The sequence below is a fragment of the Euprymna scolopes genome, chromosome 8, assembly GCF_053919585.1.
Source record: "Euprymna scolopes isolate OS-2025 chromosome 8, ASM5391958v1, whole genome shotgun sequence".
NCBI lineage: Eukaryota > Metazoa > Mollusca > Cephalopoda > Sepiida > Sepiolidae > Euprymna > Euprymna scolopes.
In genome coordinates this window covers 161,481,759-161,506,235 of record NC_136489.1, presented here as the reverse complement: position 1 = coordinate 161,506,235, position 24,477 = coordinate 161,481,759, and the positions used below count along the sequence as shown (strand labels likewise).

Genomic DNA, 24,477 nt, shown 5'->3' with positions numbered 1-24,477 from the left:
ACAGTTTTCCATATTATAGGGATACTTTCTATGAAGACCCTTATTTGCCATACATGTGTTTCATTGTTGTACCAGTTTCACCTTTGTGCTTTATCGTCCCCTTATTGATGAAGTCTTTGTTATTGAGCAAATCCCTGACAAGATCCTGCCTGTCCACTCTTTTACTAAGCATTCATGTCTGGTGACTTTAATGTTCGCAATGTTGAGTGGGCTAACCTGCTAGTGTTGGGATGATTAATCGGAATCAGTAATTGGGAAAATCGGAACTTTTAGGAATATCAAAATTTAAAAAATTTGTATTTATTTTCTGATGCCAAAAACAATTCTTTTAATTGTCTTTCTTCATTTGATTTTGTTTAAAACAAAATCTTCTACTGCTGGTAGTCTGAGCTCCATTCTCTGACCCCCCCCCCCTCGCCAATCTTTCACGAAAAACACCCGACTAGCTGAAACCACTGTCAATAATTTTCCCCACTCTTTATCCATGCCTAAATCAAAACGTAGATACCATGAACAAAGCTTCTTTCTTAGAACTGCACGCCTGTGGAACTCTGTCGCTTGCCTGTTTCCCTCCCGACTTCAACTTGGATGCCTTCAAGTCCAACACAAACAAATTCCTCATGAACCGCCCCCTTAAGTAATGACACTTTATCAATTCTCCAATACTAACTATCACTACGATACTATCCCACTGATTACTGTTCACACAATAACCCTTATCCCCGAGTGGCTTCTGGGCCTTGATAAGTGGTGACCTCCATGTAAAAAAAAAAAAAAAAAAAAGTAATAATAAAATTGTAAAGCTAAAATCTATAGATCATCCTCCACAAGTGTAATTTTACGTTTATGAAAATTTCCGCACGTTTAACACATGTTTTTATGGTAATCGGGGGAAAAACATAACAACTCTATAGTTAAATATTTAGAGATTCATAAAGCATCAGAATCGGTAATTGTATCGGAATTGGGGGAAAAATGTTGGAATCGTCCCATCACTATTAGTCACTCAGCAAGACTTTTGATGAAGAAAGGCTTTCAATGAAATTGAGCCTCTGAAAACGAAGTCTCTAATAAAACTACTGAAAACACTTACAATAGGTTAGAGAAAATGCTAAAGAGTTCAATGCATAATCCATTAAATCTGCAGTGATTGATCAGAGACTCCCATGAGTTTTGGAGAATAATAAATCAGGTTTTGAACAGGTGTAAGGCCTTTATCCCAACCTCATCATTAATCAGAGTTCACAGACTTGAAAAATCCTTGAATTTTGAATTTTGCCTTAATTTCCCCCACTCTTTATCTGTGCCTAAACCTAAACGTAGATTCCATGAACAAAGCTTCTTTCTTAGAACTGCACGCCTGTGGAATTGTCTTCCGTTTTCCTGCTTTCCGGCTGACTACAATATGGTTGTGTTCAAGTCTAAAGTAAATAAGTTCTTGATGAGCCGTTCCATATAAGTTATTAAATTTACCAAATTTTCATTACTAATGATTACTATATTGACCAATTTCTACTGTACACTCTTTAACCCTTATCCTTGAGTGGCCTCTTGGCCTTGATAATGTGGTGATACCTTTGTAAAAAAAAAAAAGAAAAAAAAAAAAAAGGCCTTATTTCTATTATTACCTTCCAAAATCCTAGAAAATAAGAAAAATGTCTTGAAAATTGTATTATATCCAGTAAAATAGACTTTGTGGTTTAGTGGGGGATGCCCTTTTTTCTTCCCTACAACCTCTCTCCCACAAAAGAGACGTTGCGAGCCTGTCTTTGTTTTATTGTTATTTCCATGGCAAGTGCTCGTCTGAGCTCCAATCCCTCGTCCCCCCTCACCAATCTTTCACGAGAAACACCCGTCTGGCTGAAACTACTGTCAATAATTTCCCTCACTCTTTATCTGTGCCTAAATCCAAACAGATTCCATGAGCAAAGCTTCTTTCTTAGAACTGCACGCCAGTGGAACTCTATGCCGCTTGCCTTTTTCCCACCTGACTACAACTTGGACATCTTCAAGTCCAACATAAACAAACTCCTGCCAAACCGTTCCCTTAAGTAAGACTCTCTATCAAAACCCCCAATACTAATGATTACTACAATACTATCTCATTGATTACTGTACACGCAATAACCCTTATCCCTGAGTGGCCTTCGGGCCTTGATAAGTGGTCACCCCCATGTAAAAAAAAAAAAAAAAAAAAATTAATTTTGAAATATTAAAAATAAAATCGAAATAAATTTCCCTCTATTTTTGTTTTCATTTATAAGTTTTTTAGGGGGGGGGGCAATAGTGGGGCTGTTATAAATAAAAATTACCCCCCCCCCCACTCTAAAAAGACTATTCCTTCTGCGGATTGGACTCTCCAATGGCAGATGGGACTCTTCAATGGCAAATTCCCTCCCCCTTTCCCCCAAAATTGTGATAACTTAAAATGTGGCTGGACGGGTTGAATAAAATAGAGAAGATAGTAGCAATTTTGGTTGGAAATTTAATGTCAGAAAGAGTTAATATTTGAAAAGAAGTAAAAATCATTTAAAAGCAACAGAAAATTATGCAGGTAAGTTGCAAGGTAGCTTTTTTTTTCTTTTTTTTTTTTTTTTTTTTTTATTACATTTTCACACCAAACAAGGCACATTGCCACTTTGGTGTAGGGGGCTACTATCAAGGGAAACATCTACTGGGGTACTATGTAGGGATTAGGGCAGCAAGATGTTGGTTCACGTTGCACTTGAACTTATGCATGTCAGTGCAGTTGGGGAAGCAGTGACCTGGAATGGAATTCCAAAGTCTAGCAGTTCTGGGGAAGAAACTACTGGAGTAGAAAGATCTTTTACATCTAGGGATCTCTACAGTGTGGGGGTGGGATTTTGCAGCTTGTCGGGTCTGTCGAGGGTGTTTACGTCGTGAGGGCACAAGTGCTTGCAGTTCATCAGAGCATTCACCATTATAATACTTGTAGAACAGGCAGAGGGATGCAACGTTTCGACGATGGGACAGAGGCTGAAGCTTAGATGCCAGCTTAGGACCTATCAGATTTGCAACTCTCTTTTGAACCCTGTCAAGGAGCGAGAGACTAGTAGCCGATGCACCAGCCCAAATATGACAGCAATACTCCATACATGGGCGAATAGTGGCCTTGTAGAGGTACAGGATACTTTTGGGTGTTAGAAGTTTACTAGCACGGTAGAGAGAGCCCACTTTCCTCGCAGCGGCCCTGGCAATGCTCTCGATGTAATTGTTCCAACTCATGTTTCCTGTGAACGTTATTGGCTATGGTAACATTTTCTTGTATATTTGATTTTTTTACCACTTTTTCGAATCACTGTGGATTGTAAAGCACTCCAAATTTTGTTTTGAAAACTTGAATTTTGTCTGGAGAAGGTCTTGAAAAACCTTGCAAATGGACATTGAAAATCTGTACGAACCTTTTAATGGATCAGAGATGATCTTCCCAAGATCTAATGAAGCCAAAATGTTCGGAAAAGAAAATTCCACTCTTTGCTATGAAGGCCACTTACTCCCGAATTACCTCCTCTAACCAAAGAAAAAAAAAAAACCCTGTAAGTAACATCCAGATAATTGTCCGTGATATCAAACTTATCAAGAACCTCTATGCTAGCAAGTCAATAGGTCCCAACAGCTGCAACCTTTAAAAAATCAAATATACATCAAATAAATGTTACCATAGCCAATAAAAGTTACCTTGCAACTTACCTGCATCATTTTTTGGTGTTTTTTAATGATTTTTATTTCTTCTCAAATATTAACTCTCTTTACGGCTTTCTAATAGTTTATTCTCCAGAACTGCTAGACTTTAGAATTCCCTTCTGGGTTCCTGCTTTCCCAACTGTACTGATATGCAGAAGTTCAAGTGTAATGTGAACAGACATCTTGTTGCTGCTCAACTCCCCACATAGTATCCCTGCAACTTATGGCTCCAAAAGCAGCCCCCTACATCAAACTGACACTGTGTCTTGTTTGGGCAGAATATGGAATTTAAAAAAAAAAAAAAACTAAAAAAAAAAACAAACTAAAGAACTAAAAAAAGCTAGAAAAAAAAAAACTAAAAAAAAATAATTTTTTTTTTAATTTAAAAAAACTAAAAAACTAAAAAAAATTAAAAAAAAAATTTTTTTTTTAAATAAAAAAACTAAAATAGCTTCTATCCTTACAAAGCTGTTAAATCATTGATTAAAGGAGAAATGCTTTTCATCAATTAGAAAAACTTTGTTGATCTACCCAGTATTTAAAAATACAAGAGATCGGTCCCCTGCATCCCAGTACAAACTAGTCAGTCTCCTTTGCACCATGAGTAAATTGTTTAAATCTATACTTTTATAAATTTGTTTTTATCTTTTGTGTATTGATATATTAAAAACACTTTTTTCTATTTATTCAAAAAGAAAATACAACGTTGTTATATATGGGTTTTGGAATTGCATTAATCTGCAAAAGATCTAGTGAATTTTCATATTCTTTTAAACATTCATATTGATTGATTCCCTATTAGTTTTTTTTTTTTTTTTTTTTTTTTTTTTTTTTTTTTTTACATAGGCATCACCACATTATCAAGGCCAAGAGGCCACTCAAGGATAAGGGTTAAAGAGCGTACAGTAGAAATTGGACATTATAGTAATCATTAGTAATGAAAATTTGGTAAAGTTGATAACTTATATGGAACGGCTCATCAAGAACTTATTTACGTTAGACTTGAAGACAACCATATTGTAGTCAGCCGGAGAGCAGGAAAACGGAAGACAATTCCACAGGCGTGCAGTTCTAAGAAAAAAGATTTGTTCATGGAATCTACGTTTAGGTTTAGGCACAGATAAAGAGTGGGGGAAATTATTGATAGTGTTCTTTTGGTTTTCTTATGGGACGATCATCTTTAGTTAACTATTACGTGTAATTCATGCAGATATTTTACATGATTATACTTGCGTAATAAACACAAACCTTTTTCTATATATATTTATGTATGCGTATATATTTTTGTTTAAAAGATTTTGCCTACCAAACTCCTCCATCAGTTGTTAGTCTACAGACATGAAACTTAATATATAGGGTATTCAAACCCATATGAAACTTTATATTTGGGTTTTAGCCAGGGAAAATCTGTGCAAAAGTGTGAAAATTAAAAAAATGGAATTTGCCAGGTGAAGGTTGAACGATGGCATTTCGAATATGCATGCGTAACGTAATAGCTATTGGTTCATGTTTTAATTATTAGCCTTGCAGCAAACATGTCTTCATAGCTCAGGCATTAATGCCAAAGGAAAAAGTAAATCATAAGCTAAACGTTTTGGTTTCAATTCTTGGTGGTGGTGCATGAGTCGTTTTTGTGTAAACATTTTAAATCATTACTATATATTGGGTCCAATATAATAAATACGAAATCTGCATTAATCAAAATATCATATTTTAGCGTATTTTACGACTGGGCAATGCCAGGCAACCTGCTAGTATATATATATATATATATATATATAAACAAGTATTTCCAAAAAAAAAAAAACGATTTCTCCATATTTGTAACAGGTGACGTAAACGCAAGGGAAATAACTCATTTCACCTAAATTGGCCAAAGTTTTTGAAAGTTTTCAGAAATTAATTACCTCCCCTGCTAATATGTGGCATTCAGTTTATTATGTAAGCAAAATTTACAAATATCTCAAACTATTTTCTTTTATATTTAATTTCCTACCTTATTGTTTTTCATGATTTTTGGATATGTTCATTATTGCAACTTGGTAATTAAGTAGATACAATTGGTTTTACTTGAAATTCAATATTTTGATTTTTCGAATTCCACTTTCATAACGAAGAAGCACCTAAATCTGTAATGAATAAAATTCAACAATTTAAATAATTCAGTAATTTTATTTTATGCTTTTCATTTCAGGAACCCGAGTTTCATTTTGTGTACTTGCTTTTCAGCTGTTCTAACTTATTAGATTTTATTGAGGAGGTATTGGCAATGATGCTTTAAACAAGTACTAATCACTTTTTATAGAACTGTGATAAAATTAATCCATCATTACCATTTTGGTTTTATCAACAAAAAATAAAATAAGAAGTATGTCGTAGTTCGCTTGAGGCATTGTTTATCGGATAAAAAGTGTATTTGAAGGCTTGTCAATGCAGGAATTATTCAGTCATTAGAAATAGATAAATAAATGAATAATGATAAATAATTCAAAGGGTTCAATAGTTCCCAATAAATATTTATTTACCTGACTGTAGATGGTATATTCTTCAAATAGTTTTGGAGGCATCCCCCATTCTCAAGAGGAAAGAAATGTACGTCAACTCTCTACTGAATACGGCAGCGTAGAAAGTTGACGTACATTTGTTATCTCTTAAGAATGGGGCAGAATTGCCCCAGAAAATATTTGAGGAATATACCATCTACAGTTGGGTAAATAAATATTTATTGGGAACTATTGAACCCTTTGAATTATCATTATTCATTTATTTATCTATTCCAATGACTGAATAATTCCTGCATTGACAAGCCTTCAAACATACCTTTTAAAAATAAAATGTTTTCTTTTCTTTTTCTTTCATACATTTTTAAAAATGTTATTGTTTTTTTTTTTTGTTCTTTTTTTTTTTTGTAAAAAGTTAATCTCATCAAAACTGTTTAAACCAAATAAACAGGGCCACCTAGTGTCGTCAAATGCTCTGAAAAGAAAAAGAAAAAATCTTAGAAATTATTTGGAAGGTTATTTCTAATATATTTCCAAAAAACTATTTTGAAAAAAAAAAAAAAGAAAATGCAAAAAGTTTTGAAAATGCTAACATTTGTAATTTGGGCCGATTGTTAACGGTTCCATTATAAATTTCCTGTTTTAAACGGTGGGAGAGGACCAACCATACCAAACCTTTACCACGCTCACCAAATTCACGTTTTGTTATTTTTCATGTAAATGCTTCTTTGTTGACTCAACAATTTTAATGAGAAGGAACTCTCAAATATAGGAGGAAGTTTATTTTAAAAGAGCACCTCTGTTAAATTGACTTTCTTAAACAAGAAAAACACTTTCCAGAACAACTGTTTTCTTTTTTAAATCACACAAAAAATCGACTAAGTATCTCTTTGTTGTATTTGAAATTGTAATATATATTTTATTGAATGTAATAATTGCCTTTGTTTGGTTTGTCACTATCTTTATTTAAAATAATGATTGTTCTTAAACAAAAGTGTTTTTGCGTTTACTGTACAAGTTAGAAATGACCTTCCAAATAATTTCTAAGAAAACGTGCAAAACGAATGTGCATAACATTTTTCTTTTTACTCTCCCTCCCCACCACCTTCCCTCCCTTTCATGTTAGTTTTTAAATCCATTTCTCTTTCAGGTTGCTTTCTCTAATTCATGCGCAAACTTTTTTTTAATTACTTTTTAACTGTAATAGAAAAGAAAAAGTAATCATATTCGGTTTTTTTTTAACATCAGCAACTAATTGTCTATACAAATTCAGAATACTTGTCATTAAAGGAAGTAAAATTCATCTTGAATTTATCTGAAATGTTTTTTTTTTTTTTTTTTTACAATGATCACCACTTATCAAGGCCCGGAAGCCACTCAGGGATAAGGGTTATTGCAAGTACATTACGTTAGTGTGGAGATTTGATGAAGTGTTTACCTAAGGGGGCGGTTCATTAGGAATTTGTTAACGTTGGACTTGAAGACATCCAGGTTGTAGTCCGGTGGGAAGCAGGCAGACGGAACAGAGTTCCACAGGCGTGCAGTTCTAAGAAAGAAGCTTTGTTCATGGAATCCACGTTTTGATTTAGTCACAGATATAGAGTGGGGGAAATTTTTCACAGTGGATTCAGCTAGATGGGTGTTTTTCGTGAAAGATTGGCGAGGGGGGACCAGAGATTGGAGTTCAGACGAGCACCTTCCATGGAAATAACGATAAAACAAGGATAAGCTCGCAACGTCTCTTCTGTGGGAGAGAGGTTGCAGGGTAGAGAAAAGGGCATCCCCCACTAAGCCACGAAGTCTATTTTGTACTCTGTCAAGGCAGGATAGGCTGTTTTTAGCAGCTCCTGCCCAGATATGGCAACAGTATTCCCTCCTTGGACGTACTTGGCTTTTATATAGATATTCTGTCAACACTATCATATCATCTTGTGTTGATAAGAAAGTTCTTGCGGAATTTTTAATTTTGATTTCACATGATGTATTTTCAAGTAGGTTTTCGTTATGATACCTTTACTTCATATACCGAGGACCCACAGAAGCCACAACGGAGGACAGTCTTACTCGGACACGAGTGACCGCCGATGATGATGACTTCATATACCATTTTAAAGAGCGTTTTTTGCTCTATCTAATCGTTTAAATTACAATCGTTTTAAAACAATTATGTCTTCTTTTCAGAATGTTGTATACAAGATGGAAAAAATTAAAATTTAACAATTTTCTTATTTCAATTCAAGTTAGGCCAAAAAGCTACTGAAACAACTCATATCAATGAAACGTTTGGCTCAGAAACCACTACTGAATGCACAGCACAATGGTGGTTTAAGAAATTTTGTGGCAGCGACACGAGTCTTGAAGATAATGAGCATCATGGTCGGTCATCGGTTATTGACACCGATCAATTAAGAGCTTTAGTCCAAGCCAATCCACGCACATCTGTTCAAGAATTTGCCTCTGAATTAGATGTAATGTATATAATGATTTCCAACCAGTTGAGAGAGATTGGAAAGAAAAAAACTTGATAAATGGTTGCCTCACAAATTGAACAACAACCAAAAGAAACGCTGTTATGAAGTGTCATTTCCCTTCTTTAATGCAACAAGAACAACCTGTTTCTCAACTTGGTTGTGATCAAAAGTGGGTTCTTCACAACAACCAGCGATGCCCAGCTCAGTGGTTAGATGCTGACAAAGCTCCAAGACATTTTTCAAAGCCAGAGTTACACCAAAAGAAGATCATGCTGACTGTTTGGTGGTCTGCGACTGGTCTCATCCATACAGTTTTTTTAATGCAGACGAATCCATTACGGTAGTGAAGTACTGTCAATAAATAAATGAAATGCATCAGAAACTTCGACAACAACACCCAGTATTAGTAAACAGAAAAGTCTTAATTCTCCTCCAAAACAATGTCCGACCGCACGTTGCTAAACCGACCCTGCAGAAGTAGAACGAATTGGGCTAATAACTGCCTCATCCGCCATGCTCTCCAGATCTCTCACCTACTGAATACCACTTTTTCAAGCATCTCAACTTTCTGCGTGAGAAATGCTTCAAATACCTAAGCGATATCAAAAACGCCTTCAGTGACTTCATCGCTACCAGAACGCCAGATTTTTACGTTACTAGCATAAATACACTTGTTTTGCGTTGGCAAAAGTGTGTTCATTCTGATGGTGTTTATTTCGATCAATAAATTTTTGTTTGAGCCTAGATATTTCGGTCTGAATTTAAAAGTTAAAATCCGCAATAATTTTCATGTCAACCTGATATTTAGTTGGTGGTAGTGCCACCAAGATAATACCATACCCTACAAAGAAAAAAAAAAAATTAAAATTCCATAACACGATAGCAGGTGTTCTACTCGATGAATTTTCCTAATTTTTTAATATATTACTATTTTCGACATGGAAATTAACTACGTAATATTAAATGACATATTTAACACATCGATCTGTTGACTATCAACAAACAACGAAAATCTAACAGGATCAATATAAAACATATATAGGTATTTTTTTAGATTAGGTCCACCTCCACAATTTTCTTTTAAATGACACCTTAGAGGTTTTCGACTATGCTGAATACGAAAATCGCATTGAAATTTTGCAGAAATAATTAGTTATCAAGATATAAAAAGTTGTATTATGCATTGTATTCTTTGGCGGCCATCTTTGTTACGCGCGTGCAGTGTCAGTTATAGAGGAGTAGATTTGTTTATGACGCGCGTAAAAAAGATGGCCGCCAAAGAACACAATGACTAATACAACTTTTTATATCTCGATAGCTACTTATTTCTGCAAAATTTCAATGCAATTTTCGTATTCAGCATAGTCCAAAACCTGTAAAAGGTGTGATTTAAAAGAAAATTGTGGAGGTGAACCTAATCTGAAAATTTACCCATATATAAAGTTTAGTATCAGTTCTGATGAAGGGGAGATCTGAATTAGAGACAATTTTTATGTCTGAGCAAAGTAAATAGGAACACGTCGAGATAAACAAATCAAGGGAGATGACTGTGTTTATAATATACCTCAAGGGGAATAAACATTGTTCCAATTCTTTTTAGATAGTGTTTGGTTATCTCCCCTGTGTCATTTCGTGAACACGGTCATGCCGAATTGTTTTTCATTTATTTGTTCACTTTTTTACATGACCTGTTTTTTTTTGTTTTTTTTTTTTTTTTTTTTTTTTACGTTTCGTATTTATGATTCAGTCTACTATAACTTACGGGTTTTAATGTCTATTTTTTTTTGGGGGGGGGGAGTTTTTACTGAAATTACAAATGAAAATAGGTGGTTTGCAAATAATGTGGCCGTTGGCGTTACGTTGTAAATGGACAAACAAACAAAACAAGAATAGAAATATTTTTTTTTTTTTTTTTAATCCGGGTCATCATTTTTTTTCTTTTTTAACAAAAGTTTTTTATTATTATTGTTATAATTGTTATTTATTATTGTTATAATTGTTCCGACATCACCTAAAAGTCTCCTGCCATCGCCCATCTCGCCTGGTGTACACTTTTCCTCTCCGACCCCACACTGGCTGTAGCCAGCCATTTCTTGCTTTCGCTTTACACGCCCATTTTCTTCGACGTCCACTTTGTTCCTACCACCTCACGCCGGCAGTAGCCAACCGTTTCTCACCTGCGTCTTTAGACGTCCATTCTTTTCAATGCTTTGTTTCTCTCCGAGCATGTACCGCATTTTATTTCATTTTTAAAAAAAATTTTTTTTTTTTACTTGCACGCAATTCCTAATTTGCATATGCGCGTTTTTAGGCTACTGCTGCTAATCTCCACACAAGCCAACCATCCTTTGCTGCTGCTGCTGCTGCTGCTGCTGCTATTTTCTCACGCACTCATATCCACTGTGTTACAATACCAAAACCCATTTCATGTAACTATTTGAAAATCGCTCAAATATTATTCGATTAGATTCATGCCTATGCGTACATATTAATGATCGGTTTGGTTAAATCAGAATGTTAATAAAACGTTTGTTTGTAGGAATTTGCTGTCATAAACCTTAGGAGTTGATGGTTCCAAAGAAAAGGTATTTACATGTTTTCAAATAAGAAAAAGCTAGAAAAAAAAAAAAAAAAAAAAAAGTCCCTGCTCTAAAATGCTAAAATCATTGAATCCTTAATCAACAAAACACTAGTCTACCATCACATGAACACTAAACTTCTTTCTGACTAACATTATGGATTTAGGCAAGCCTGTTCTACTGCAGATATCCTAACAAACCTTTGCACATGGAAATAGCACTAACCCTATGTGGGTTTAACCAGCTTTCCCCAAAGGAGGAAGTTCCATGCGAATATGAAATTCACAAGCGGTCGCCAGTCACATGTATATCCCCCTTGGGGGAGATAACGGTGTTAGGTTTTTGCAACTCTTGCAGAGAGGTATTGATGTCCTCTTACATAAAGTTCCTGGAATTCTCAAATTGGTCACCCATCTAGTACTGAGCAGGCTCAACATTGCTTAACTTTGGTAGTCTAACGAGAACCGGTGTATCAACATGATCATGCCATATTAAATGCATATACCATGTATTACAAAATCTTTGATATGTCTAAAACATTTGACAAGGTTTGGCATGAAGGTCTTCTCATGAAAATTGTCCAATATTATCTGACAAATACTTGATATAACCACATCCTTCTTAGACAAGAGAAAAATCCAGGTTGTCCTGGTCATCTCAGTATAGGTGCCTTCAATAAGTTTCCAGACTTTCTTTTTTGTATAAGCATTTAAAATTATGGTAGACTCTTGAAAATTCAGTATGTTATTGCTATACATCTTATGAGATGACTGACCAATTTCTATGATTTCATGTTCAAATGAACAGTTACAGCAGGAATTGGAATACATCCTACTAAACCCTGATTGCCATAGCTGGTGAATTTCAAAAACGCAACCTGGACGTGATGACACTTTAGAAGAAGAATACACAATAAAATTTTGTCATAAACTTGGAAAAAAATGCCACCGAAATGTATGGAATGCTTCAGACTACTTTTGGACCATCTCGCATGAATCGAGCATCAGTTTTTAAGTGGCATCAGAGATTCAAGGAAGGCAGGGTGTTTGTAAGGGATGATGAGAGGTGTGAGAGGAACAAGGAAGTCAGAACAGCTGAGTTGATTGGCCAAATAAAGAATTTCATGGATAAGGACCGTGTATCTACAGAGACAATAAGTGCACAGTTTGATCTCAGTGTGGGAACTGTACACACAATTATTTGCAAGGAACTGAAAGTGTGGTAGATTTGCACAAATGCACCAGTCCACAACTCCATCCTTGTCACAGACTATTTGACGAAGATGGGCATCGACAGTTCCTCACTCTCCCTACAGTCCAGACCTTGCTCCCTGTGACTTTTGGTTATTCCCTAAGCTCAAGGAAAACCTTAGAGGTTGTCGTTATGAAACAATTGAGGTAGTGAAAGAGGGTCATTGACATGCTCATACAAGAGGACTTCCATGGGGTCTTCCAGAAGTTGTTGGAACGGTACAAGTGCATTGCAGCCAGAGGAGATTACTTCGAAGGGGACTAGAGTTTCATGTGTGTACTGTCAATAAAAGTATCTATATAAAAAAACGTCTGGAAACTTATTTAAGACACCTCATACCTATTTTAGCTACGGTGATTACACTCTTACAGTGGTTTTCTGATGCTAAGTATTTTCGGCTATTTTTAGCTAACTTATGGCAGTTGAATTGGCAGGATACTTATTGCCTATGCACAATAGAAACTGCACAAGTTGAAGTGAACCGTTGGAAGAGTGTGGCTTATTATAGAATTCACGTGTGGAGATATATGCGTCTGTTTGACCCTTTCTGTTACCTCTTTTTTTTTTTTTTTACATGGGATTCACCAGCTATCAAGGCCCAGAGGCCACTCGAGAATAAGGGTTAAGGAGTGTACAGTATCAGAATCATGGTAATCGTTAGTAGTGGAGATACTGTAAATTTGTTAACTTAAGTGGAACGGCTCGTCAAGAACTTGTTTGCATTGGACTTGAAGACGGCCATATTGTAGTCAGTTGGAAAGCAGGCAAACTGAAGACAGTTCCACAGGTGTGCCATTTTAAGAAAGAAACTTTGTTCATGGAATGTACGTTAAGGTTTAGGCACAGATAAAGAGTAGGAATTTATTAATAGTGTTTTCAGCTAGATGAGTGTTTCTCATGAAAGTTTGGCGAAGGGGAACCATAGATTGGAGCTGAGATGAGCACTTGCCATGAAAATAACAATAAAGCAGAGACAGACTCACCACATCTCTTCTGTGAGAAAGAAGTTGCAGAGAAGAGAAAACATTTTACTCTCTGGCACATTTCTGTTGTGATCTCTGATGGATTCCCAACCAGCTGGTTAGAAATATCCTGCCTTCTTGAATAATGGCACTTTAGTTTGAGTTCTGAAGTTTAAAATGATCAGTGTTCCTGAGTTGGTTATTTCTTTAAAAATATTTCCTGGACATCCGGCATGAGTGCAGACCCCACCACCTTTGTTTAACCTGAAACATACAGGGCGGAATGATAAAAGTGTCGCCCTGAAGAAAACAATACCACAGATTTATTTTAAAACTTTTATTGAAAAAAATCAATTCAGGTAACTTGATTATGTACTAGAGCTAACATTTATTCAATGTAGCCGCCTTCAGCCTCAATCACTGATTCAATACAAGTTCAGAACTGGGAGCATGCCTTTTCCACAAGTGCTGGCAGGAACTCTGCAAATACTCAGTGGATGATGGCAATCAGGCTGGCTTTGGTGTTGTGGGAGGTCATGTTGGTGATTTTCTCGACATATGACCAAATGAAGTAATCCTGTGGGTTCAGGTTGAGAGAGGGGGGGGCAGTGAGAGAAGAGTACAAAGTTGTAGCACCCCTTCTGAAGCCAAGCCTGGGTCTCTTTGGACTTGTGGACTGTCGCCGAGTCTTGCTGCCACACCTAGGGTCTGCCAGTGACCACCTGATTGCACAAGGGGATCACCACACTCTTCAGCACACCCAGGTAGACATTGGTGTTGACTTTGAAGCCAACTTCAAAGATGTGAGGTGGCATTATGTGGCCCTTCACTTGAAACCACACCAGAGACTATAGCCGGAAACTTTGTTTTTATCACCCTGGGCACATCCCTGTTATTCGTGGCAATTCAGCGATGCACTTTGAGGGTGCTGACAATGGTCCTGTTCTCATAACTTGGATTGGTAGAGAGCATGAGTTATGAGTTGTACAGTGGCGCATCTTCGATTCTCGCTCATTGAAAATTGTGTCACTTTCAGACATGATAGAAGGCTCCTATCACCCTTGTGACTTGTATATAACTGGCCAACTAGTAAATGGTCTGCAACAAAGAAAAAAAAACTGGTTTTCATCAAACGGAAATGGAATCATGTCATCTTTTCTGGGGTGACACTTTTATTGTTCCACTTTGTACTTATCTAACTCTGGTCAAACTGAAACATACTTATCTAAGTACTCTGGTTTATGTAGTTTTAGGATATGTGTGAGAGAGAGAGATCCTTGGAAGATATGACATATTTCCATTTTAAAGACGTCCAGCAAGAACACAAACCTTAGAATATTATTGTACCGTCTTTGGGTAGAACAGGTACTATACCTTAATCTTTGTCCAAATGCCAAAGAAAGTGTAGTTTAGTTTTTTTCACCTTCGACGCAACAGTGTCATCAGATGAAATTTTTTAAATTATTATTTTTTCATTGCATCTTCGGCAATCAGAAGATCCCATTTTTAAAAAAAGGGGTTGAAGGAATACTTAGGAACAACTATTTTAGCAGTTATATCTTTATATCTTATTATTAGAGCTGTGACAACAGCATATTCTTTTCATTGTTTTGACTCTTGAGTATATATCCATTAATATCATACATGTTTTTATATAGATGGATGTTGTTCTTGGTTAATTAAATGTGTCTAACTGTGTTGGATATATACCCGAGGGTCAAAAGAATGAAAAGAATATGCTGTTGTCACATCCCTACTTATTAGATACAGATTATATCTTTATATTATGTTTACATATTTAATAATTAGGGCTATGACAACAGCATATTCTTTTCCTTGTTTTGATTCTCAGGTATATATCCATTGATATCTTATATGGTTTTATATAGAGTGATGTGGTTCTCAGTTAATTGTGTCTAAATGTGTCGGATATATACTCGAGAGTAAAAACAATTAAACGAATATGCTGTTGTCATAGCCTATTAATAATATATTAATGATAACTTACTAGTAGGCCACCCGGTGTTGCCCGGTCATACAATACGTTTAAAAATGATATTTTAATTTATGCAGATTACATATGTATTATTATAGAATCAATCCTCTATTGATTATTATATATTACAAGGAATAATTTGCCAAAAAAAATTTTAAATAATAATGATAATGTCGTTCATCAAATTCCGTCTGTGTTTGTTTACAATATCATGTCAGCTGATAGTTGGGCTTGACGATGAATGCCCTGGAAAAGTCACTTCTGATTAATGTTTAGTTTTAAAATATGCAAACAAAGAAATGATTTGCGGCAATATTAAATAATACCTCTTCTTTTATCGTGAATTGAACTCATTAATAAGAAAAAAATTAGAATAAAGGGTGAGGTAGACCCAGGTTTGAACATAAGATCATTCGATCTGTAGTTGAATGCTCTACCTCTCAGCTATATGTCCAGATGCCAACAAATCTAGGGTTTTTTTTTTTTTAAGAAGAAATGATTTGCTGAGATTTTATTATTTCCCTTGGCCAGTGTAACATAACATATTCCCCTGTAAAAATTATTCTTTCTTATCTATAAGAGAGAAAAGCTATTTTAAAATTGGATTTTTCAATTTTCAGTACTTATCGAATGAATTTCTGTACAACACATATCTAAGAACATTTCCATACATATAAATTAGCTTTGTGTGAAATTTGCAAAAGATAGGTTCAGCCATTTTGGAATCTATGAGGAAGGAACTCACACACTGTGCTAGAAAGCTACTTGCGCCTGAAAGTATCCTATACCTCTATAAGGCCACCATACGCCCATGTATGGAGTACTGTTGTCACATTTGGGCTGATGAATCTGCTACTAGTCTCTCACTCCTGGACAGGGTTTAGAAGAGTCGTCAACCTGATAGTTCAGGAACTGTCATCTAAGCTTCAGCATCTGTCCCATTGATGAGATGCTGCATCCCTTTGCATGTTCTAATAGTATTTTAATGGTGAATGCTCTGACGAACTACAGCACTTGTACCCTCTTCGACGTAAATACCCTCGACAAACCCGACAAACAGCTAAATCCCACCCCCTACACAGTAGAGATCCCTAGGTGTAAGAAGGTCTTCTATTCCAATAATTTCTGTTCCAGAACTGCAAGACTTTGAAACTCCCTTTTTGGGATTCTGCTTTCCCAACTGTACTGACATGCAGAAGTTTTCCCGGACAATCCGTTTGATTACTTTTTTTACTCATGTCATGTTTAACGTTTGTGCAAAATTTAAAAAAATCCCAAGACATAGGTATTAAGAAAAGTGTGGACAGACAAGCGGGCAAGGTTGAATTTACAGGTTCACCCTCCTTTTGTGTGTGTGTGTGGGGGGGGGGGGGCAAAAAAAAACAAAAAAAAACACACACACACAAAGTAACTTTTATATAATACTAGCGAGGGGTACCCGGCATTGCCCGGGTGTTTGGGGGGGGGGATAAAAAAAAAGAAAGTAAGTACGAGGATCGAACCCGAACCCTTGAGGCAAAGTTGTAAATTAAAGTGTGAAAAAAAAAAAAAAAAGTGCGATGTTAACCATTGCCCCACCGCAAGATGCTAACGGAAACACGTTTGAATTTATTTAATTAGTTGGATTTAGCAGGTGCCCGTTTTAATGAGTTAATGAGGTCAACTGCGGGATAGTATTCATTTACTGCTGAATGCTTTTTTTTCCCTCACCCTCAAGATGTTATAGGAAAAAGACTAACCCACATGCGGCGAGCGACAAATATTGGATATTTATCTTCCCGAAATCGAGCAAATTAAATAGACAGGCGAGCTTCGTTGTTAACTGTGAAATATTACGATCTATATGTGATATAAAAAGTTTTAAAAAGTTGTTAAGTGAGCGACTGCTTCTCTGAAAAAAGCCTTTTGTTGACACACAGAAAAAGCAAACACATACAGACATACATACATACATTTTCGCTTTTATATATATAGACTAGAGATAGTGATAGAGATATCCAATATTTTATCTGTTGCTAAAAATTGAAAGTGTTTCATTTTTATTTCAAAAGTTTTATGTTTTGTATTTATAGATGTGTAAAGTGTCACACTATTGCAAACAATATTTTGACTGTTTATGTGTTTTCTTTTTTCCTAAAGTTTACTGAAACCCATTAAGTCAACGAGTTTTGCGTATTTGTCTATTTCATTGAACAGGCACACCTTATTTATGGTTGACCTGAGAGAGATCAAATCATTTCTTCTTAAAAAAACAAAAAACAGTTTTATTATAATCTGGATATATAGCTTAGTGGTAGAGCATTCGACTATATGTCAAATGATCCCCTGTTCAAAGCCAGGTGTACCTCACCATTTTATTTTAATTTTTTCTCATTAATGAGTTCAATTTGCAATAAAAGAAGAGGTATGATTTAAAATTGCTGCAAATCATTTCTTTATTTGCATTCTTTAAAATTAAACATTAATCAGAAGTGACTTTTCCAGGGCACTCATTATCAAGCCCAAATAGCTGATGTGATATTATAAACAAACACAGATGGAATTTGATGAACGATATTATCATTTTTTATTTATTTATTTTTTTTTTGCGAAATAGTCTACTGGGTAAATTATTCCTCATAGTATATAATATCCAATAGAGGACTGATTCTATAATAGTACATGTGCAATTTGGATAAATTAAAATAGCATGATTAAACGTATTGTACGGCCAGGTAATGCTGGGCTGCAGCTAGTATACAAATAAATACACATTGGTCTTTATTATGGAGTGGAGAATACAATTTATGAACAGTAATGGAAAGTAGAAACACACACAAAAAAGGAAATGCTCCCAAAAAAGAAAGGAAAACAAAAAAACAAACAAAATCAAGATCGGATTAGTAACCCTTCTAAATATAGAATGTTTACTGTTTTCTAGTTTGCTTAGGAACAAAAACAACATGTCATTCTCCAAATGAAAGTTGTGTTTAAGGAGAAAAAAAAAATTAGATAAGATTAGAGTTTAGGAGTGGCTGGTGATAAATAAAATTTTGAAGCGACAGGGAAAATAAAGTCTGTAGTGAGCTGAAAACCGATTAAAACGTTTTCCACATGTCTGAATACCCTATATACCAAATTTTAAGTCTGGAGATGAAAAATTCGTTGAATGTATATGTTGAGAGTTGTCCTCTCACACACTCACACACGCATTCCCACTTTTATAGATACATGCATATGAAATGTAATCTTTTTCTATCACATCTAATTTTAACTTTAACCTGATGCTTGAAAAAAAAATAAATAAATAAATAAAATCAGTTTCTGATGGGAAAAAGATTCAACCTCATACAATCCCCTCAGATGTGTTTTTTTATAACAATACTAGATAACCCATCGGCCCTTAAAGGGTAAGAGAAAAAAATGTTACAAATAAAAGTGATTTTGATATAATATTGCCTTTTATTGTCTGCAGAAATGATGAGTGAAAAAATAAAACAGGAGGCCTCCAGAGCACTACTGCAAGCACTAATTAAAATTAAGCGGGCCCCCAAAAGTACTACTAAAACCAAGTTTCTTGCCCTTCCTATAAGAGAAAATACTTTTAAAGTGAAGAAAAAAAAAAAGTAAAACTCACTTTTCTATAACTATAACAATATAGATAACTATATTTAGTGATTTATTAAAATCACTAAATATAGTTATCTATATTATTATAGTTATAGAAAAGTGATTTATTCTTGCCTTTGGTTATAGTTATATAACAGACTTTAGAGAAGGTAGAAGCTTTGAATATGCAGTTTAAGAAGGTATTCAATTCAGAGGACACCTGACATATTCCAGCCTCCAAAACTCACCGTTTTAATAGACCACGTGTGAACATTAAAGTTGAGCCTGAAGACGTCCTAGAGAAGCTGAAAGCAATGAATGCCAACAAAGCTTCAGGACCAAACGAGATTCATCCCAAATTGTTGTCTGAAGCTAAGAACCAGTTGGTGCTGCCTTTAACAATTATCTTCAACAGATCTGTGGGGAAATAGAAACGAACATACCAACGGCCTACCTGTAAAGCACCCACGTTTCTGCCTGTCATGTGCGTTGGACAGGAAAAAGAAAATCAAGATGGCGTCGGTGATATTTAACGGAAACGGTCTCATTTGATCTCGCGAGATTGACCTGGGTAAATGTAATATAAAGCAGGTCGTTTGGAGGAGTGGGGGAAGTTTTTTTGTGCTTTTTTTTTTTTTTTTGCCGTACAGACGGTTACTCAGTGCATTAGAACAAGTGAAGGAAATTCCAGTTCTACTTGAAGAAGGGAAGCTTCCAGTTAACTGGAAGATAGCACACATGTCTCCCATTTCTAAGAAAGAAAGTCGTTTGCCTTCAAATGACTGACCTGTCAGCTTGACCTCTTTACTGTGCAAAATTCTAGAATCAGTTATTCAGGACAAAATCCTAGACCATATGTACAGGAATTATTTATTCATTAAAGACCAGCATGGATCCTTGTGTGACAGATCCATAACTACTCAGCCGTTGGAATCTCTACAAGAGTGAGCACTCCTTGAAGAACATGAGGGAGTTGATGTGCTTTACTGCGACATTCAGAAAGCCCTTGGCTGTCCATTATCAGCGTCTAATAATAAGTCATGAGCTATGATATTAGAGGTGCTGGATTGGATTAAATCCTTCTTACTCAATAGACAGCAACAAAGTTATACTGAATGAATCCAAGTCGTCTTGGATGGATGTGACCAGTGGGATTCCTCGGGGCTAGTCTTGGAGCCAGTTCTGTTTGCAATCTTCATAAACGATATTACAGGGGCTGTTATCTGTGGCATTGAAATCTATGCAGATGACACTAAAATTTATACGCGGTCACAGACTGCCTGCAATTCCAGCAAAATATTGTCAATCTACTTCAGTGATCATAACAATGGCAGTTAATTTTCCACCCAGACAAATGCCATATGCTACATCTCGGCAAGAAATGGAAGGATCCGTACGAGCACATGATGGGCGCAACTTTTTAGCAATGAGGTAGAAAAGGATCAAGGAGTACATATTGATTCATGTTTGTGTATCCAGACAAGCAGACAGACAGGCATATGTCATCATTCGTATACATACATGGACCATGTTATATTCCCGTCTTTCTATAATGGCCTGATCCGTCCAAAGCTAGAATATGCCACATCAGTATGGTCAACGCGATATATGCATGACATTGGAACCATAGAAGCGATGCAGAGGGGCTACAAAATTGGTCCTAGATCTGCATGATCTGTCCTACAAAGAGCGACTGAAGCAACTGGATCTTCCAACTCTGGTGTTCCATCGAATGAGAGGGGATGCATCCAACTCTTCAAATATCTTCACGGGGGAATACAATGTGGGCTGTCTCAAGATGCTTCCTTTGAAACAAGATTGTAGGATTCATGGACATTGTTGGTGTTTGGATAAGCAGCGACATCGGAAGGGGGAGCAGCTGAGTCTGTTCGAGCACGCTTCTCCCAACGGGTGGTGAACGTGTGGAACCAGCTGCCAGAAGAAGTGTTATCTGCAGGGTCACTCAATACTTTCGAAGCCAGAGTAGACAAATATTGGAGAAATCACATGCTTCACTTTGACTAAAAATCTAGATATGATGTGTATTGAGAGACTGTAACCTCGGGTGTAAAGGCCCGTGTTCCGTCTCACTGTATATTGTATTGTATATGTTGTATAAATGAGTCTTTAACTCGACGAGTTTAAACTACATTTATTTGCAAGAAAAACACGTTAAAATAAGATAAGCTAGTTTAATTTATAATTTAACTAGCCTGAGTGCCCAGCATTGCCCGGGTGTTTGGAAATGTGTGTCGAGCAAAAAAAAAAAAAAAGTGGTACTAGGCAAGTAGGCTCGAACTCATGACGTGAAGGCGGAAAAGAAAGTGAAAGAATCTGATGTCTTACCGCTACTCCATGACGCGACTGGAAGTTCGGAACGTTAAAATTAGGCAAAGTCAATCCAACCGATACGATAACTTGCAAAAATGGCTCGCAAAAAATCGACCCCTCCTTGTAAAAAACTGTCCAGTTGAGGGTGAACGAATTAATGTTTTCAGCCACTTTTTTTGATATTTGTCATACATACATACATTTAAACAAACAGGCGAGATTTATATTATAGAAGATATAGGTGACCAAAACATATCGTGATAATTTAATTTAATTTTTCAGATTTTATTTAAAAGGAAAAACAACAAAAAAGTTATAGTTTCACACACACACACGAAAGTATTTATGGAATTTCAATTTCAACATTTCCTAAAACTGCGTATTGATTTCATTGTAAGATCGATAAAAAAAAAAAAAAAACGTATATTTCTTCGTAAAATCAGGCGATGTAAGAAAAATTCGAAGAAAACGCGCGTGGGGGGGGGGGGTAATGGCTAAAAAAAAAAAAAAAAATGAAAGTGAAAACACAAAAACATCACATAACAATATAAATAGATAAATCATGATTTTTTTTAATCTAAAAATAAACGTATATAAAATATCCGATTCTCATAAACGTGAATTAAAACACACGCACACAAAAAAAATCTAAACATTTTCAAAATCATTTTCACGAACACAAGCGGCCTTGATAGATGTCTGCTCCCTTGTCCACGATGCCGGTGCGTATATCTTACACGACAACTTCATGTTACGAATTAATCATTTTTTAAATTAACGTAATTATTTCACTCTTTAAAAAGAAACGTGATAGATTTTAATTGTGTATTTTAAAAAAAATCAAGAAAATCTGACTATTAATTATTTTTTTTTCTTCAACAATGTTAACTTAAAAAAAAAAAACAACAAAAAAACAGTCGTCGTTAAGTAACACCGTTTGACACAAGACATGACAAGGAAAAAGGGTTTAAAAAAAAAAAAAAAAAGGATTTTGTCTATTATTTTTTTTAACTATCGATTAATTTAATTACTGTAATTTTCTTTTAGTTAAATAATTTTTTTAAAAGAGGCAAAAATTCTTTATATTATTTCTATTTTCCTCTTAAATTAATGTTTAAAATTGAAGTTTGAAGACCTCTTGTTCTGTTTGAAGTATATTAATTTTTATAAAATGTGTTTTTTTTAAAAGATATTTTAAAAAATACTACAATCGAAATATAATTAAAACATCGTCGTTCATCTAGTTACGTCTGTGTTTGTTTACGATCACGTCAGCTGATATTTGGGCTTGACAGTGAATGCCCTGGAAAAGTCACTTCTGGTTAATGCTTACCAGTTTTAAAATATTCTATTATTCGGGGGGGGGGGAGTCAGCCAAGTTCGTTTGCGTGTTTTTAAAACTAGAAAACATTAAAGCGGCTCTCCTTTAACGATTAAAAGACATCTCTCCAACCACCAATATCCATGACAAATAAGACCCTACCTGAATTCTTCCTCCAACCTCCTCGGTCTAACATTCACGGGTAATATGAATGGGAACAAATAAATTGAGGACATTGTGAAGGCTGCTACAAAGAAGGTGGGTTCCTTCTATTAAGCTAGAAGACTACTCACACCTGAGAGTATCCTGTACCTTTACAAAGCCACCATTCACCCATGCATGGAGTATTGCAACATCTGATTTGGTGCATCTATTACTACTTTCTCCCTCTTGGATAGGGTCCAAAAAAGAGTTTTCAATCTAATTGATCCCACTTGGTCAACTAAGCTCCAACCCCTGTCCCATCACTGCAATGTTGCATCTCGGTGCCTGTTTTACAAGTATGTTAATGGAATGTGCACTGATGAACTCATTGCATTTGTGCTCCTTCGACAGATATACCTGATAAATTCACTTAGCAACAAAATTACACCCCTTCACTGTTGAGGTCCCTAAATGTCAAAGCTTTCTACTCTAATAGTTTCTTCCCTTGAACAACTAGACTTTGGAATTCCGTTCCTGATACCTGCTTCCCTGACTGTACTGATATGCAGAAGTTTAAATGTAATGTAAATCAACATCTTGTTAATCTTTCCTAGGGATGGTCCCAAATAGTAGCCCCTTACGTCCGAGTGGCGATATGCCTTGTTAGGGGTGAACGGAGGGGGGGGTTAAATAAAGTGGGACCTACTAGATTGAAAACTCTGTTTTGGACTTTATATTAGAGGGAGAGGCTAGTGGTAGATGCACCAACCCAGATGTGGCAACAATACTCCATGCATGGGTGAAAGGTGGCCTTGTAGAGGTACAGGATATACCCTCAGGTGTGAATAGTTTTCTAGCTCGATAGAGGAAACCCACATTCTTTGCAATGTCCTCAATTTATTTGTACCTGTTCATATTGGCCATAAATGTTAAGCCGAGGAGTTTGAAGGAAAAATTCTCAGGTAGGGTGTTTTTTGTGATGGATATCAGTTATTGAGCCTTATGTCTATAATCCTTATTCCAATTTAGATCAAAATCCATTACATTATTTTGATTCTAGAAAATATATATAAATTTAAGTTTTTATATACAAAGGAGTCCCCACTTATCAAGGCCTAGAGATCACTTGAGGATAAGGATTAATGAATGTAAGGTGGTCGCGTAGTAATAGTTAATGGTGTAGAGTGCATAGAATTTGGATTAATCAAGGCGACGGCTTAAGAACTTGTTTACATTGGACTTGACAGTTACCATATTGTAATCGGCTAGAAAACAAGCCAATGGAATAGTGTTCCATAGGAAGGCAGTTTTAGGAAAGAAGCTTTGTTTGTTCATGGAATCCGCGTTTAGATTTAGCCACAGATTTGGGAAAATTGTTGATAGTGGTTGTAGCTAGTCGAGTGTAAGTTTGGCAAAGGAAGGGTTATAGATTGGAGTTCAGACGAGCATTTGCCATGAAAATAATGCTAGAGCAGAGACAGGATCGCAACGTCTCTATGGGAAAGAGGTTGCAGGGAAGAGAAAAGGGCATCACCTACTAGATTTCAAAGCTGGTTTTGAACTTTATCAAGGCATGATAGAAGGTTTTAGTTTAAGGGATTTTAAAAAGAAAAAAAAAAAAAAAAGAA

The 24,477-nt window shown here is 35.7% G+C and overlaps 1 protein-coding gene and 1 long non-coding RNA gene across 4 annotated transcripts in view; one reads left to right on the top strand and one right to left on the bottom strand.

Annotated features, from left to right (window-relative positions):
- Positions 1-24,477, top strand: part of LOC145283960 (cytosol aminopeptidase-like) — a 117,922-nt gene that overhangs the window by 6,470 nt on the left and 86,975 nt on the right. The window contains exon 1 of one of the 3 annotated variants that reach the window (XM_080133059.1): positions 21,573-22,106. The exons of the other annotated variants lie outside the window; for them this stretch is intronic. Coding sequence (XP_079989185.1) covers positions 22,080-22,106 — 27 coding nt within the window. The 5' untranslated portion in view covers positions 21,573-22,079. Of the gene's footprint in view, positions 1-21,572; positions 22,107-24,477 lie in introns of those variants that run through there. 3 annotated transcript variants of the gene reach the window in all.
- The window catches only part of LOC145283961 (uncharacterized), a 37,038-nt gene that overhangs the window by 1,449 nt on the left and 11,112 nt on the right, over positions 1-24,477 (bottom strand). The gene's annotated exons all lie outside the window — the stretch shown is intronic.